The sequence below is a fragment of the Suricata suricatta genome, chromosome 11, assembly GCF_006229205.1.
Source record: "Suricata suricatta isolate VVHF042 chromosome 11, meerkat_22Aug2017_6uvM2_HiC, whole genome shotgun sequence".
NCBI lineage: Eukaryota > Metazoa > Chordata > Mammalia > Carnivora > Herpestidae > Suricata > Suricata suricatta.
Genome location: NC_043710.1, coordinates 56,436,454 through 56,449,597, shown reverse-complemented (window position 1 = coordinate 56,449,597; position 13,144 = coordinate 56,436,454). Strand labels below are relative to the sequence as shown.

The window sequence follows — 13,144 nt, the reverse complement described above, 5'->3', positions numbered from 1 at the left end:
CAAGGAGACTGCTCCCCCACTGCCCACAGAGCAGCCCGTTTTTCTTCTCTGGAAGGAGGGAACATGTGCCCAAAACCAAGCTAAATACTTCAGTAGATTGTCCCTTTGATTCTCACAGCCAGCCATCCTACAGATGAGGAAACTGAGAAAGGCAGCAGCTTGCTTGGAGTTACACAGGCTTCTCTGCCAGGTCTGGATGCCTCTGCTCCTGACAGGCCCTGAGAGATACCTTGATGTTGTAGAACACGCTTCGTCGCAAGTCCTGAGGGTTTGGGCTGGCCTTGCCTCCAGGTGTGTCTTCTGTGCTCATCATGGCCTTGGTGTCCTTGTCTGGCATCTGGGGCTCCTCACCCATTGGCCCTGTAGGACAGACATCCAGGAGGTGAGGGTGGAGATGGTATCCCAGAGGATGTCCCTGACTCAGGTCACCCAAGGTATTCCAGACGTTGGTGAGATTCGGAGAGTCTGAGCACCTTCAGCCTCCCTGAGTCCCAGTGATGGGAGGGCCCTTCCTAAGAGGGTATGTGCCCCACATGCCCATGCTGGCCACGTCCTAATGGGAACCACCTATCTCATGCCTTCATTCCATCCCCAGCATAAACCTTCCTTCTAGGGAGACACCGCTGGCCACACTATGTCAGTTTAAAGCAGGAACTTCAGCAGTAAGAATATGCAGCCTTAGATCCCATTGGGCTACTGAGAGACATCGGTGCTCATAGAGGCTGAATCTTACTGTGGGTCTCTCCGGCTCAGTGTGGGATCACAGGTTTGGGGTCAGGTGCAGGGTCAAGGCTTAGTCCATGGTCAGGGCACAAAGGCTTTTTCTGGGGGTAGTTCAGAATAGTTACCGACACCCCCACAGGGCACCACCCCAATATGTAATCATAGAGCTAACTAGCTCAGTCTCTAACTCATGCATCAAACCATGTTGCTGGTTGGGGTGGAAAGGGCCCTCAGAGGTCATCCCATTTAACCACCCCCCTCACCCTGGACAAACTGAACTCTCCAAGAATCGTGATGACTCAGGAAGCAGAGCTACGGTTAGAACCTGGACCCCTGGCTCCATCAGGCATGTCTGGATTTCTCCATGGAAACCACGTAACCATGTCAGCATCTTACTCACTGGAGTGAAAGGAAAGCTGAACTTCCACGCGAGCATCTCCTGGGGTCTCCTAATGTTCTTTTTCTGTTATTGGTGTTTTTAATTTTTTTAATGTTTATTTTTTGAGAGAGAGAGACAGAGCACAAGCAGGGGAGGGGTAGAGAGAGAGAGACACACACAGAATCTGAAGCAGGCTCCAGCCTCTTAGCTGTCAGCACAGAGTCCAACGAGGGGCTTGAACCCACAAACGATGAGATCATGCCCTGAGCCGAAATCGGACGCTTAACTGACTGAGCCACCCAGGCGCCCCACCTGGTGTTTAACCTCGGTGAGGAGCTCGAAGTCCAGCCTTGGGAGACTCCACCCCTCCACCTGCATGGAAACTCCCATCTCCTTGGCCTTCACCCCTTCCTAGGGCCCCACTTCCCGCGGAAGCCTCCTCCATTGTTTCATGTTTTTCAACCTGGCAGGAGTTTCCCCTCATTCAACAAGTTCCTTCTGGGGCTTGGAAATGGACTCAGGACACCTCTGACTGACCAAGGTAGGGGGGTAGGGACCCTCCATCTCCAGGCATACAAGACAGACTCAGGGAGGGCTACGGAGGCCTGGAACCACCACAGACAATGGTTTGTACTCCTCACACAAGGTACCCGCGGGACTGAGGAATTTATTTTCAACTGGGATGTAATTCACTTACCATAAACCCCACCCTTTTAAAGTACACAATTCAGTGCTTTTTGGTATATTCATCACCACTAATTCCAGAACATTTTCATCATCCCAATAAGGAACCCTATGCCCATTAGCAGTCCTCCCTCCCCCCAGCTCCCGGTCCACACTAATCCATTTTCTGGCTCCAGGTTTGCCTAGTCTGGATATTTCATATAAAATCATATATACATAGTACAATATGTCATTTTTTTTGTGCCTCACTGCTTTCACGTAGCATGGTGTTTAAAGTGCCTCCATAATGTAGCACATATCCTCCTTTCTTTTTATGGCTGGATAACAGTCCCTTGTGTGGACATAAGTCACATTTTGTTTATCCATTCATCTGTGGAAGGACATCTGGATTGTTTCAGGTGCTGTGAACATTCATATATCGTACACGTTTTTGTGTCGACATATGTCCTCAGTTCCCCTGGGTATGTAGCCAGGAGCGGGATTCCTCGGTCATGTGGCAACTCCATTCAACTTTTAAAGAAACTACCAAACTGTTTTCCCAAGTGGCTGTGCTGTTTTACACTCCCGCCCACAGCATATGATGGTTCTGATTTCTCCACATCCTTGCTAATGGTGATTATCGTGTCTCTTTGATGATAGCCATCCTAGTGGGCATGAAGTGATATCTTGTGTGGTTTTGATTAGCATTTCCCTAATGACTAACAATGTTGAGCGTCTTTTCATGTACCTCCTGGCCATTTGTATATCTTCTTTGGAGAAATGTCTATTCAGGTAGCTTGAGGAATTTGAGGAAATGGAAATGTGTGTGGGTGGGGAGGAGTCCTTTTTGGGGCAAAAGTATTCAGAGGAAACAAGGAGATATTGAAACCAAAGTGAAACCTGACAGGGAGGAGATAAAGGGTTGGCCTGTGGAAGTCACTTCGGAGAAAAGGAGGTGAAGGGGCTCCAAGTGAACTCTCCCAGAGGAGGTTGATAGGACTGTTGTCAGGCCCTTGTTTCATTCCCCAGCATAGATGATCACCGACTACACCATAAATGCTGGGCTACACGCTTTACATGCAACTCAGCCTTCATGTGTGCACGAAGCCTCTCTACAGCTCTGTGCCTTTGGTGCTCTAGTTATCTCTGTGTCTGATGAGGACAGAGGTTCAGAGGCAACTATCTCTGCTGGTTAATGTTGGGGCAGAAACACAAGCCCAGGCATTAACCTTAACATCACTCCATGTTCCTTGCACAGGATGATGAGGGGAAGACACTCTTCTCTGTCTCAGCCCCACCAAACCTAACCAGGCCACCTGAAAGGGGCCAGTGTCCTCCCACCAAGGGGCCAGGCCAACCAAACGATGAGGCTGAGCTGTGTCTGGGAGGGCAGAAGTCACTGACCAGGAGCTCCAGCTCTGAAAGAAGTCCAGGATATGGATGAGCGAGGGGGACAGAGATCAGTGGAGCAGCTTAGAACATTCCACTTTCCTGTGGATCCTGGGATCTGAAAGCAGCCACCAGTTAGTTCCCTGGGTGATCAGTTGATCACTGAACATTGAACGGGGCTGGTCAGGCAGGTAGCCAGGCCTCTCCAAGCTCTTCCTGTGGGCTGAGGCCTCTGACTGGGTTGGCAGCAAACATTCTGACTCTGTGAATAAGGATAAAACTCCCCTCGACGGGAAGATCCTAAGACCAGGAAAGTATGTCCTCCTCATGTGACATCTCTGAGGGCCTTCCCTTCCTATAACGACTTTGTCAGGGGTCACCACTGACAGGAGAGGGGGAAGCTGCAGGGATGGACCTGGGCTGGGCCTGGGTGGCCTGTGGGAATGAGGGGAGAGGCAGGGAGTCATGCCCAAGGAAAAAATTCAAGCCTGTTTCCCTCCCAGGTGGGCAACCAGGTTTGGGGGCTCCAAGTAAGCCAGGTAGTTCCCAGGGCTGGAGCCCATGTCCCCAGAGCTGCTAGGCAAGGGGTCTGTGTGCCTGTCAGTTGGTTACATGGCTAGTCATGTCTGTCAACTTGTAAGTCACTGGTCTGGCTGTCTCTCGGGGGACTTGTCTATTCAGACAAGCTGAACTAGCTAGCTAGCCAGTCAGACAGTCATCCTGAACACCTGTCAGCCCGAGACCTTCAGTTCACTTGGAAACTCTCAACATCTGCAAGGTGGAGGCAGAGCCTCTGAGCTCTAACCTGGGGTCTAGCTGCCCCCCTCCCTTCATACCTGCTGGATCCATGGTGATAGGGACCACGGTTTCAGAAAGAGTCTGACAGGGGGTGCTACTTTTCTCTGCCTGTTCTTTGCTGGAAAGGCTCAAAGTCCTGCCTCCTCCAGCTACCTCCCAGCAGCAAAAAGAAAATTTCAGGTGGGTGTGGGGCTGAGTGTAGGTTTCAAAGTCCTCAGACCTGGGCCTGAACCCCAGCTCTGCCAAGGGCAGCTGTGTGAGCCTGGACATGCCCTTTCATCTTTCTGAGTCATTTCCTCATCTGAGGTGAGGCACCTAGGGGGGGCTGGCCAGGCCTGGGACACAGTAGGCCCCACTGAGGATGATTGCCCTCCCTTCTCCTGATAGCCTTCAAGCACTTCCAAGGCCACAAGGTCGAACTGAACCCATTCCCTTCCATGTGCACCTGACCCCTCCAAGTTAACACCTCCTTCTGCCATCCCTAGATTGTCTCTCCCTTTCATCCAAGCCCCAATTTGCTACAAGACCTGAGGACCTGGACCCCTTCCCTCCATGCACACTCACTGGCTTTAGAAGCAATTGTCCAGGTTTCAAACCCCAGCAGCTGCAATCCTGCTATGTGGCCTTAGACCGGTGCCCCCTTTGCTTCCTCATCTGTGATGCAGGGACTATAATCCCTACATCCCAGTACAGAAAGCACCCACCAACAATCAGATCCTTCCACCTCACATTCAGCCTGGACACTGAAAGTGTAAAACCACATCTTACGGTGGACGTTAACTTGACCTTGCAATTCCACTGTCTTCATTAGCGTTTCTTCTTACTCTTCCCAGACTGACCAGCTCAAGCAAATGGCTTGATTGTTCATTACAGGAACTTCCTGAAAGACAGCTCGACTCTTCACGGGAAACCATCAACAGAGTGTGTGTCTCTGATTCTTTGAACCTCTGTGCACAAAATCCTCACCTTGATCTTTCCACCAGCAAACAGTTGCATCCTGATTCCTACCCAATCCCAGTCAAGCCTCCCTTCTCCACCTCCCTCCCCACACAAAAGGACCTGCCTTAAAACAAACTTTCAATTCTCAACAAATATTGACCTCACTTCCCCACTCTGAATCACTGCCAAAGTTTTGAGGAATATTATCCCTCCTCACAGTAAACGTGGTCTTACCAACAGGTTGTGTCGGTGATATGTGGGGAGCCAGCATGGACAGAATACATGGCGGATGTTAAGTAAATGTTATTCCCCGTAAGAGCCAGTCTTTCTGTTAGATATCTGGCCAGCCATAAACGCCCCACAGGACTCCATACTTGTATTCTGACTGCAAGGAGTATTGCCACATCTGGAATTTGAAAATTCAGAGAAAATTCAACCCCAGAAGCCTGGGAATTTGGGAGGCTGGGAGACTCGGCTCTCTGGCTCACCCTAATCCCCAACAAGAAGTGATTTAGAGGAGCTTGTCTGATGGGGCAACCACAGACAAAGCAACACTATGTGCTATGCTGGGCTAGGCTGAGCTCACTCACCAATCCTCCTAGCAACCCTTTGAGACAGTGCTGTGACTCCATGATATAGATGAGGAAACTGAGGCACAGAGGGGAAGCAATGTACCCAGAGTCCCGAAGCTGGTAAATGGGAAGGCCTGGATTGGAACCCAGATCTATCTGACTCCTGAGCAGCTATAAGAAGGCTGGGTACAAAGATGGCCTTAGAACACATGAAAAATGATCCCCATGTAGCCATTTCTTATTCCAATATGGCTTCCAGCCTGTAGATTGTCAAAAGTAACTTTATGGGAACAGTCTTCCATTCTACCAGCTGATTAGTCAGCCATTCACTGTAAGTCAACAGCTTCTTCTGATGACCTCAGAGAGGGCTGTCAGGGTAAGGCTGGAGAAGGAAATGAGGTGAGGGGGACATGTGGGGATCTGAGTTCCATACCCCAGGGAACCTGAGCATGGGGGTAGTTTGGGACTCATAATCAAGGCTCAGATTTGAACTTTCAGGAGTGATCTGCTGAGAAATGCCAAGAGAGCCTGTGAGAGTTCCCACATCCTGAAGACCAAAGGGGAACAAGGCAATGACTCTTTCTCTCCAGAAAGTCCCAACTTGTCTCCAGCAAAGAGAGAAAGACCAAAGGTCACTTGACCCAGTATGGCCTGGGGCCAGCAAGTAGACTTCCCTGAGCCTCTGCAAGATAAGAAAACTAAACCTTACTCTGAAGCCTGGGTGAGGCTCACACAGGATAACAACATCAGGATGTCCCACAAGAGGTATTTTCGTCAGCCTCTGCCCCAAACTCAACAGGGAATCTGTTTCCAGGTCTGGCCACCAGGCCCTAGAATAACTTGTACTCCTTCCTGTGGGAGGCTCAGCCCTGGCGTCACTCTCTCACCTCCTGCTGATCCCTGAAGCAATACAGACCCCTCTGGATGCCTCTCTCTGCCATTTCTTGTCTTCTCCTCAATCCATTCCACCAGCTGCATTCCAAGGTCTTTTTTTTTTTTTTTCTAATAACTTCCCTGTGCAAGAAAATGAAAGGTGTCTCCTCCACACTCTTTGCCAAGGCCACCAAAGGAAGTAGCAAAGATAGAGTACAGGGCACAGGTTACAGCAGCGAGGCCCTGGCCAAAGGCCCATGTGCAGTTGTGCGGGCTGTGCACACTGAGCGGTGCTCTCTGGAGTGGTGTGGCGCATGGCAGTCCTGCCTGGGGGGCGCATCTGACTTCTAGACATTTGTGGGGGCTTACACAATGCTTGCTTTCTGAGAGTTTTTAAGCTGGTTGTCAGCATTTAAAAACAGGAAACTTCACATAAAACTCCAGTTATTTTTGCTGCTTCTTGAAAGATTAGCAGATCTGGCAACACTGGAACCACACTCTCCTATGCCAATACTCAGCTGGTCCAAGCTGCTAGGCCTGCATGTGGCAATTTGCCCTGTTGGAGTCTCTTTTGGGGGCGTGCCTGCCTGGTGTGTTTCATGGACCCTCTTCACCTTCCTGTGACTCCACAGCAACACTGGGCCTGGGGAGTCCACGGGACAGGAAGTCAGAGCTTCTGTTAACCCTTTGAGGGGCGAAAAAACAGGAACAGAGAGGACCATGACTTGTCCAGGGTCACCCCATGTGGGAAGAACTGATCTCTGCTGGTTCTAGAAGTCATGATGAAGATTTATTCTACACACCCTGACAGCTCCCTGGGGAAGGTCCTGGGCACCCAGAGGCCAGTAGCCCCAGTTCCTGCCCTTAGGGGGCCCCAGTATATGTATGGGGGGTGAGAGGCAGACATCTAACACAGAATCCCAGTGAAATGTGCTCACTGATGTGACACAAGGAGTTTCAAGCCTACAGAAACAGAGCAGAAGCCGGAGCCTAGACTGCAAGTTTCTGGAAGGCTTCCTAAAGGAAGAAACATCAGAGAAAAGGGCAGAAGTATCAAAGCACAAAGAATGCTCAGGGAACAAATGGTCTGACAAAGCTGGAGCCCTGGGGCCAAGGTGAGGGAGTGAAGCTGGAAGAGGCAATGCCAGACTGAAGGGCTGGGCTTTGTTCTGAGCCCAGGGATGAGGTCTGATTTGGCCTCCTGGGAAGACCTCCATGCCTGTGCGGGAGAGTGGAGGAGTCAGGTGGTGGGCAGGGATTAGGAAGAAGGCAGGGGTGGGGTCCAGAGCAGCAAGGGACTCTGGGGCCTGGGTCAGGTAGTGGCAGTGGGAATGGAGAGTAACAAGCCGAGATACTACAGTGGAGGTAGGAAGGGCTGGACTTGGTGGAAAATCAGCTGTAGGGGGTGCAGGAAGCTGAGGAATCCTGGGGGCAGGGGTGGAGAGGGAAGAGGTGCAGCTCTGCATCTGGGCATGCCAGCATTGAAGGCCAGGATTACAGAGTGGTGATGAGTTCAGACTTGGCCATGGTGAGTTTGGGTTGGGCACAGGACACCAAGGGAGAGATGCCTAGGAGGCTGTGGGCTTCAGGACAGCCCACGAGAGGATATGGGCCGGAGCCAGATCTCTGGTTGTCTTGAGACATGAGTGGAGAAAAGGTAACAGAAGCCACAAGTGGGCAACTTGCCCAGTGAGAGTGAGACGCCTCTGCCCTGTGCCCCATCTGAAGAGAACAGAGTGAAAGAGAAACCTGCCCTGCAACTGTGTTCAGGTGCCAAGGTCAGGGGAGGGGACAGTGTCACAAAGGTGCCAAGATGTTTTTGGAAAATCCACCGGCCTTTAGCACTAACACACGCACAGCCCCCACAGCCTGAGCCTGGGAGGAGAAATAGTCTCAGCAGCAAGAATTGGGCAATCTGTCCCTCATTAACAATGGCAGATAGCTGTCTCTGGAGGTGCTGGAGGTAGAAGGAGGCCAGTGTGGCCAACACCCCCCATGTCAAGCCCTTCTTACCTCCTTGCTCTGTATTCCCTCGGCTCTCCGGTCCTTCTTGCCTAGCTCCTGCGGCCAATACCAGCTACTTTTCCTTCCAGAAAACCCCTTCCTGGGTCAGTTCCCTAAGCCCTCCCTCTGGACTGCAGGGGTGGTCAGTCCCCAGCCCTACTTATGTCCCCTTCATTAAGCAGTGAATGCCCTGGGGCAGAGCCTGTCCCATCCTGTGTCCCAATGGACTATGTCAAGTCCCTGCTTAAACGCCCTGGGTCAGAAGACTTTGGGTTCAAATATTTGCTTTGCTACATGGTAGCTGTGTGACCTCGAGCAGCTTATGTAGCCCACTTAAGCCTCGGTTTCCTTCTCTGGAAGTAAGCGAAGAGGGCCTGTCCTGTGGCATATTTGTGGGATTGAAGGGAAAGGCTTCAGCAATAGTTAGCCCTCTCCTCCCTTCCTGTCCACAACATGTGAGTATAGACACTTCAGCCTCAAGAGGTCAAGGCCCCTGGGAACTGTTACTGCCTCATCTAGCCACCCCTAGCAAACATTATTCTCCTGCTCTGTAGATGCTCGCCATCCCCCAAAGTCATCCTTTTTTTTTCACCCCTCAGCCTTTGCACGTTCTGTATGCTCAGCCTGGAGTGTCCTTCCTCCTCCGCAAACCACTTTTCTTATCTTTCAAGACCTGGCTCAGCTTAAAAACACGATTGTTGAATTGAGCTAAGCTGAGTGAGGGAAAAGAGAGGGCCAGAGCACGGGGAAGTGGGAGGAGGGGCCAGGTGGGGGTAGGGGTGGAGTGGGCCCCTGAATGCTCCACTTCCCAGCACGGGCTGGTGGGCTCCTGGAGGAGGAAAGAGTCAAAGCCAAGAAGGGCTTGGCTGCCATCTTTGGGAAATTCCTGCTGGCAGGACTTTGGGTGGTCTATTGGGAGGACTATAGCGTGCTTGAGATCCAGCTGCTACAGGCCTCCAGCTGCTGCTTCTTGAGGGAGATCCCTGCAGCGTGGGGAGGAGGCCAAGCACTTTCTGGTGGTTTCCAAGCTGGGTCAGGCATTCTGCGCTGGGACTTTCTGTCTCCAGTTCTGGCCCTGATTATACTATCTGAACCTAAGATGACCTTACAAATCGTTAGGAGGGCCTTGGGAGGAGGCAGAGGCCTGAACCCATAAGGAATTCAGATTAGTCTCCATCAGCCTAAACCATGGAGCCTGAGACTCAGAGATAGGTAGTCATTGGCTTTGGCCAAGCTCCCTCCCCCAATTGTGAGTCCCAGCTAATTTCTCCATGCTTACATTTACTCCTTGGAGCCCTATCTACCGAACTTCACTCCATATTATGAGTCTCCCGTCCTCAACAAGAGTAGGATTTCACAACAGGTTGGAGGGAAGGAAAGAATGTCATGGGGGGAGGCATGGAGTGAGGGGAGGACAGCCTAGGTACTGAGACCTTCCCAGTGCCCCACCTCTGCCCAGCCTGCGCTGAGATCTGGGGCCTCAAGAAGGGATCAAATCTGGCCCCACCTCCAGGGAGCCCCCAGTCTGGTGAGGACAGCATTGTTCTCCATTGTTTCAAGCATTAGTGCTTAGGGCTTTAGGCTGGAGCATCTGAGGGGTGGCTGGAACCAAGTTTATGTCTTGACTCCCAGGGTGCAGCTGAAGCTCAGGCTGGCGCCTAGAAAAAGCCAGTCTCCCCTAACATTGATGGCAAGATCTCTTCCCTTATAGAGAGACCCTTGTTGCACTGCTTCCTTTCAGAGACAGAAGATTGAGCTTCTCAGTACAGGAAGAGACCAAACGACCACCTTGGCCGACCCCCTCCATCTACTGCACAGAGAAAGTGAGTCTCAGAAAGCAGACTGGGCATTGAAGCCTGGCACCCAACTGTAGGGTCTAGGCAAGCTTGCAGTCTGGTTCACCGCTGCCTGAGATCTGGCAAGGCCTAACCCAAGATGAAATAACAATCCTCAACACTGCCCACTCCCCAGTCACTAGCACATAGAATAGTTTGCTTTGTCTGGAACCAGTGGAGAAATGCCCCAGTGGGTGGAGTCTCACTAGTGTGGGATCTGTGGAAGGGAGGAGGGAGCCCTGAGGGTAAGGGCAGAGAGAGGAAAGAGCTTTGGCGTCATTACGACCTGGGTTCTGGCCCTCACTCTGCTGGTCCTTTGGTGGGTGACCTTGGATGAGTCACTTGCCCTCTCTGAGCATCTGTTTCCTCAACTATTAAAAAGGGTGAGAGATTGCCACTTCATTCTCATAAAGCCAGTGATACAGAGTTCAAATTTTAATCCAGAACTGCTGTTTCTTTCCATTGCCATACTGTCTGCCCTAGATTTGCCCACTTTGAACACAGGGAGGCTCAAAAGCAACACAAACAATATTAGGAACAAGAAAAGATGAACTTCAAAAAAGAGAAGTCAAACAACATGTGTGAGAGAGGTTACTTCCAGCTGAGAGAATCAATCTAGAAGGCTTCCTGGAGGAGTTGGCATTTGGAGGAGTTGGCAAATTTGGAGGAGGAAAATGGCAAATTTCACCAGAATGGGGGAAGAAAAATGGGCAGATACCTTCCTGGTGGAGGTAAAACTGTGAGCAAAGGGGCAGAAGTAGGAAAGTGTCTTCTCTGAAACCACAAAACGGGAATGGCCTCAGGAGATCATTTTCTCCAACTCTCCCCACAGACGGGGAAGCTCTGCTGGTTACCTAAGGACACATAGTGGTGGGGCTGGGCTGAAAGCCAGATCTGACCCTGACCCCTCTGTGTGGTGTCAGCCCTTGGCTGGGACAGCTGTCCCCCGCTCTCAGGAAAGCTGGTCCCTGCTCTTTTCCCAGGATCCAGGCTCTGCACCCAGCCTCACCCGAATTCCCACATCCCTGAGTGCCCTCTGACCAGAAAGAGAGCCTGCAGAAAGACAAGCCTTTCAGCTCAGGTGGAGCTCAGGAAGCAAGGCTTCTGGTGGCCCAGTGGGTAGATGCTGGGGCCAGCTTCCTGTATGTGTGGGAGGTGGGGGCAGCTAGAGAACATCCCAGAACTGAGCCCTGCGGGGGTCAGAATAACAGTGGGGCAGGGTGCAGGGGGCCAGTACGGTACAGCCAAAGTCTCTAGTTTCTTCCCATACCTATAAGATCACCAACCCTCCCATCCTGCCATGCACCAAGGCTGATGGGGAATTTGGTTTGTCAGGGGCCCATCTCCAAACCAACCCATCCAAATCTGATCTCATTGTCATCTCTCCTGTGAGCCCCCCAGAGGAAGCATCACCCCACACTTCCTGCCATTCCACAGCCCCCAGCTGCGTCAGCCTGCCCATGGAGCCCTCACTGCCGCGTGCACGAGACGGGGTGCAAGTTCAGTCTTGCCTGAGTGGGGGTGAGGCTGACACTGCTGGAGGAGGACAGACAGCTGGAAAGAGGCCAGAGGTGATCACTGCAGGGCAGCAGGCCGGAGGGCCACCCCGTGTGAAGACGCTTTGTTTCCTCCACCTCCCTCGCCTGCGCAAGACATGCTCAACTGGGTGCTCCCTTCCCAGAACCGCCACCGTCTCCATGTGGTGCTTCAGTCACACTCCAGGCTTGGCTCTGCAGGTCTCTTGCTGAATCTGTCTCTCTTGTGTGCTGATCTTTCAGATTCTTTGCGGCAGGTCTGCTTGTCTCTCTCCCGTCTCTGTCTCTGGTTCTCTCTCCCACGCTATCCCTGCTTCTCTTCATTTCTCCCTGGCTCTTCCGCAGCTGGCTCTCTGGGGTTGACCTCCCTCCCTTTCCCCGCATGCTCCTGCAGACACCTGCTGGTCTTTGTCTTCTCTTCTGTCCTGTCGCCCTTCTGTCCCAGCCTTTGTCTGACTGCATATCTCTGGACATGCTCTGTCTCTGCCTACACTTTTATCTGTGTTTTTCTCTGCTTTGTCTGTATCTCTGCCTACTTCAGAGAGAGAACAGGGCTCAGCTCGGTGAGGGGCTCAGTGGCCTGATGTTCTATCGTCCATGCAGTGTCTCTGTCTCATCAGGGAGAACAGGCTGGGTTTCCTGCCTCCAGCTGAGCAAACAGTATCCCTTCCTGCCCCTTCGGTTATTCACTCATTCATTCAACACAGCTTCACTAGATCTGGCCCTATGTCTGGCTCTGCACGGGGAACTGTGAGCCGCCCACACACCCCAGTATACCCGTTTTGGCTCTACAGCCTCCTCACCCTCCACACTGGGAACGTAGCCCCCAGACTCCCTCCCCATCCCCCTTCCTTATGTCATCCAGACTTACCTATCCTGGGTCCCATGAGTTTTAGGGTGCAGTGAGTTCCAGCCTCTATTTCAATTTCAAGAGTGGAGCTGACCAGGAGAGAGAGGGTGAGACCTTATTTGGGGGGCCCTTGAAGACAGCAGTCAAGAGCCACAGAAGGGAGGCACTGATGTGGAGAGTCCAGGCCCCAGGCCGATGCCGCCTGGGCCACACTGGATGGCAGCCACCTCTTCCAGGATGGGTTAGGAATTCCTGCAAAACTTGACCCCACTCTCCAAGTGCCTGCCTCATTCAGCCACTTGTTCCTTCTGTCTCTGTCTCTCTAAATTCCTCTGATTCCTGGCTGGGACAGCCCAGGACCAGAGTTCCGTGGGAGGCTGGGTTTGTTTAGATCCAGCCCTGCTGGTGGGAGGAGGCTGCTGTGTCACATCCCCTCAGCCTCTTGCCTCAGCATTCCCCTGGATAGTTTCTCTTCCTCTGTTAGCAGGAGAGAGATGGAAGCAGGGGGAATGTCAGTGGTCCCCAAGCCCTGGGATCATTCAGTCCCAATTCTCCTGTCTCCTCTTACACTTTCATTCTCAGTC

General features: G+C 52.1%; 1 protein-coding gene across 2 annotated transcripts in view; it reads right to left on the bottom strand.

Moving 5' to 3' along the window:
- Positions 1–12,860, bottom strand: part of SLCO2B1 (solute carrier organic anion transporter family member 2B1) — a 48,588-nt gene extending 35,728 nt beyond the window's left edge. Inside the window, exons 1-2 of one of the 2 annotated variants that reach the window (XM_029957463.1) lie at positions 12,582–12,860; positions 230–360 (exon numbers count right to left, since the gene is read on the bottom strand). In XM_029957463.1, coding sequence (XP_029813323.1) covers positions 230–360; positions 12,582–12,597 — 147 coding nt within the window. In that variant the 5' untranslated portion in view covers positions 12,598–12,860. Of the gene's footprint in view, positions 1–229; positions 361–8,349; positions 8,438–12,581 lie in introns of those variants that run through there. The other variant, XM_029957464.1, reaches the window with a different exon arrangement.
- Positions 12,861–13,144: the final 284 nt, after the last annotated feature.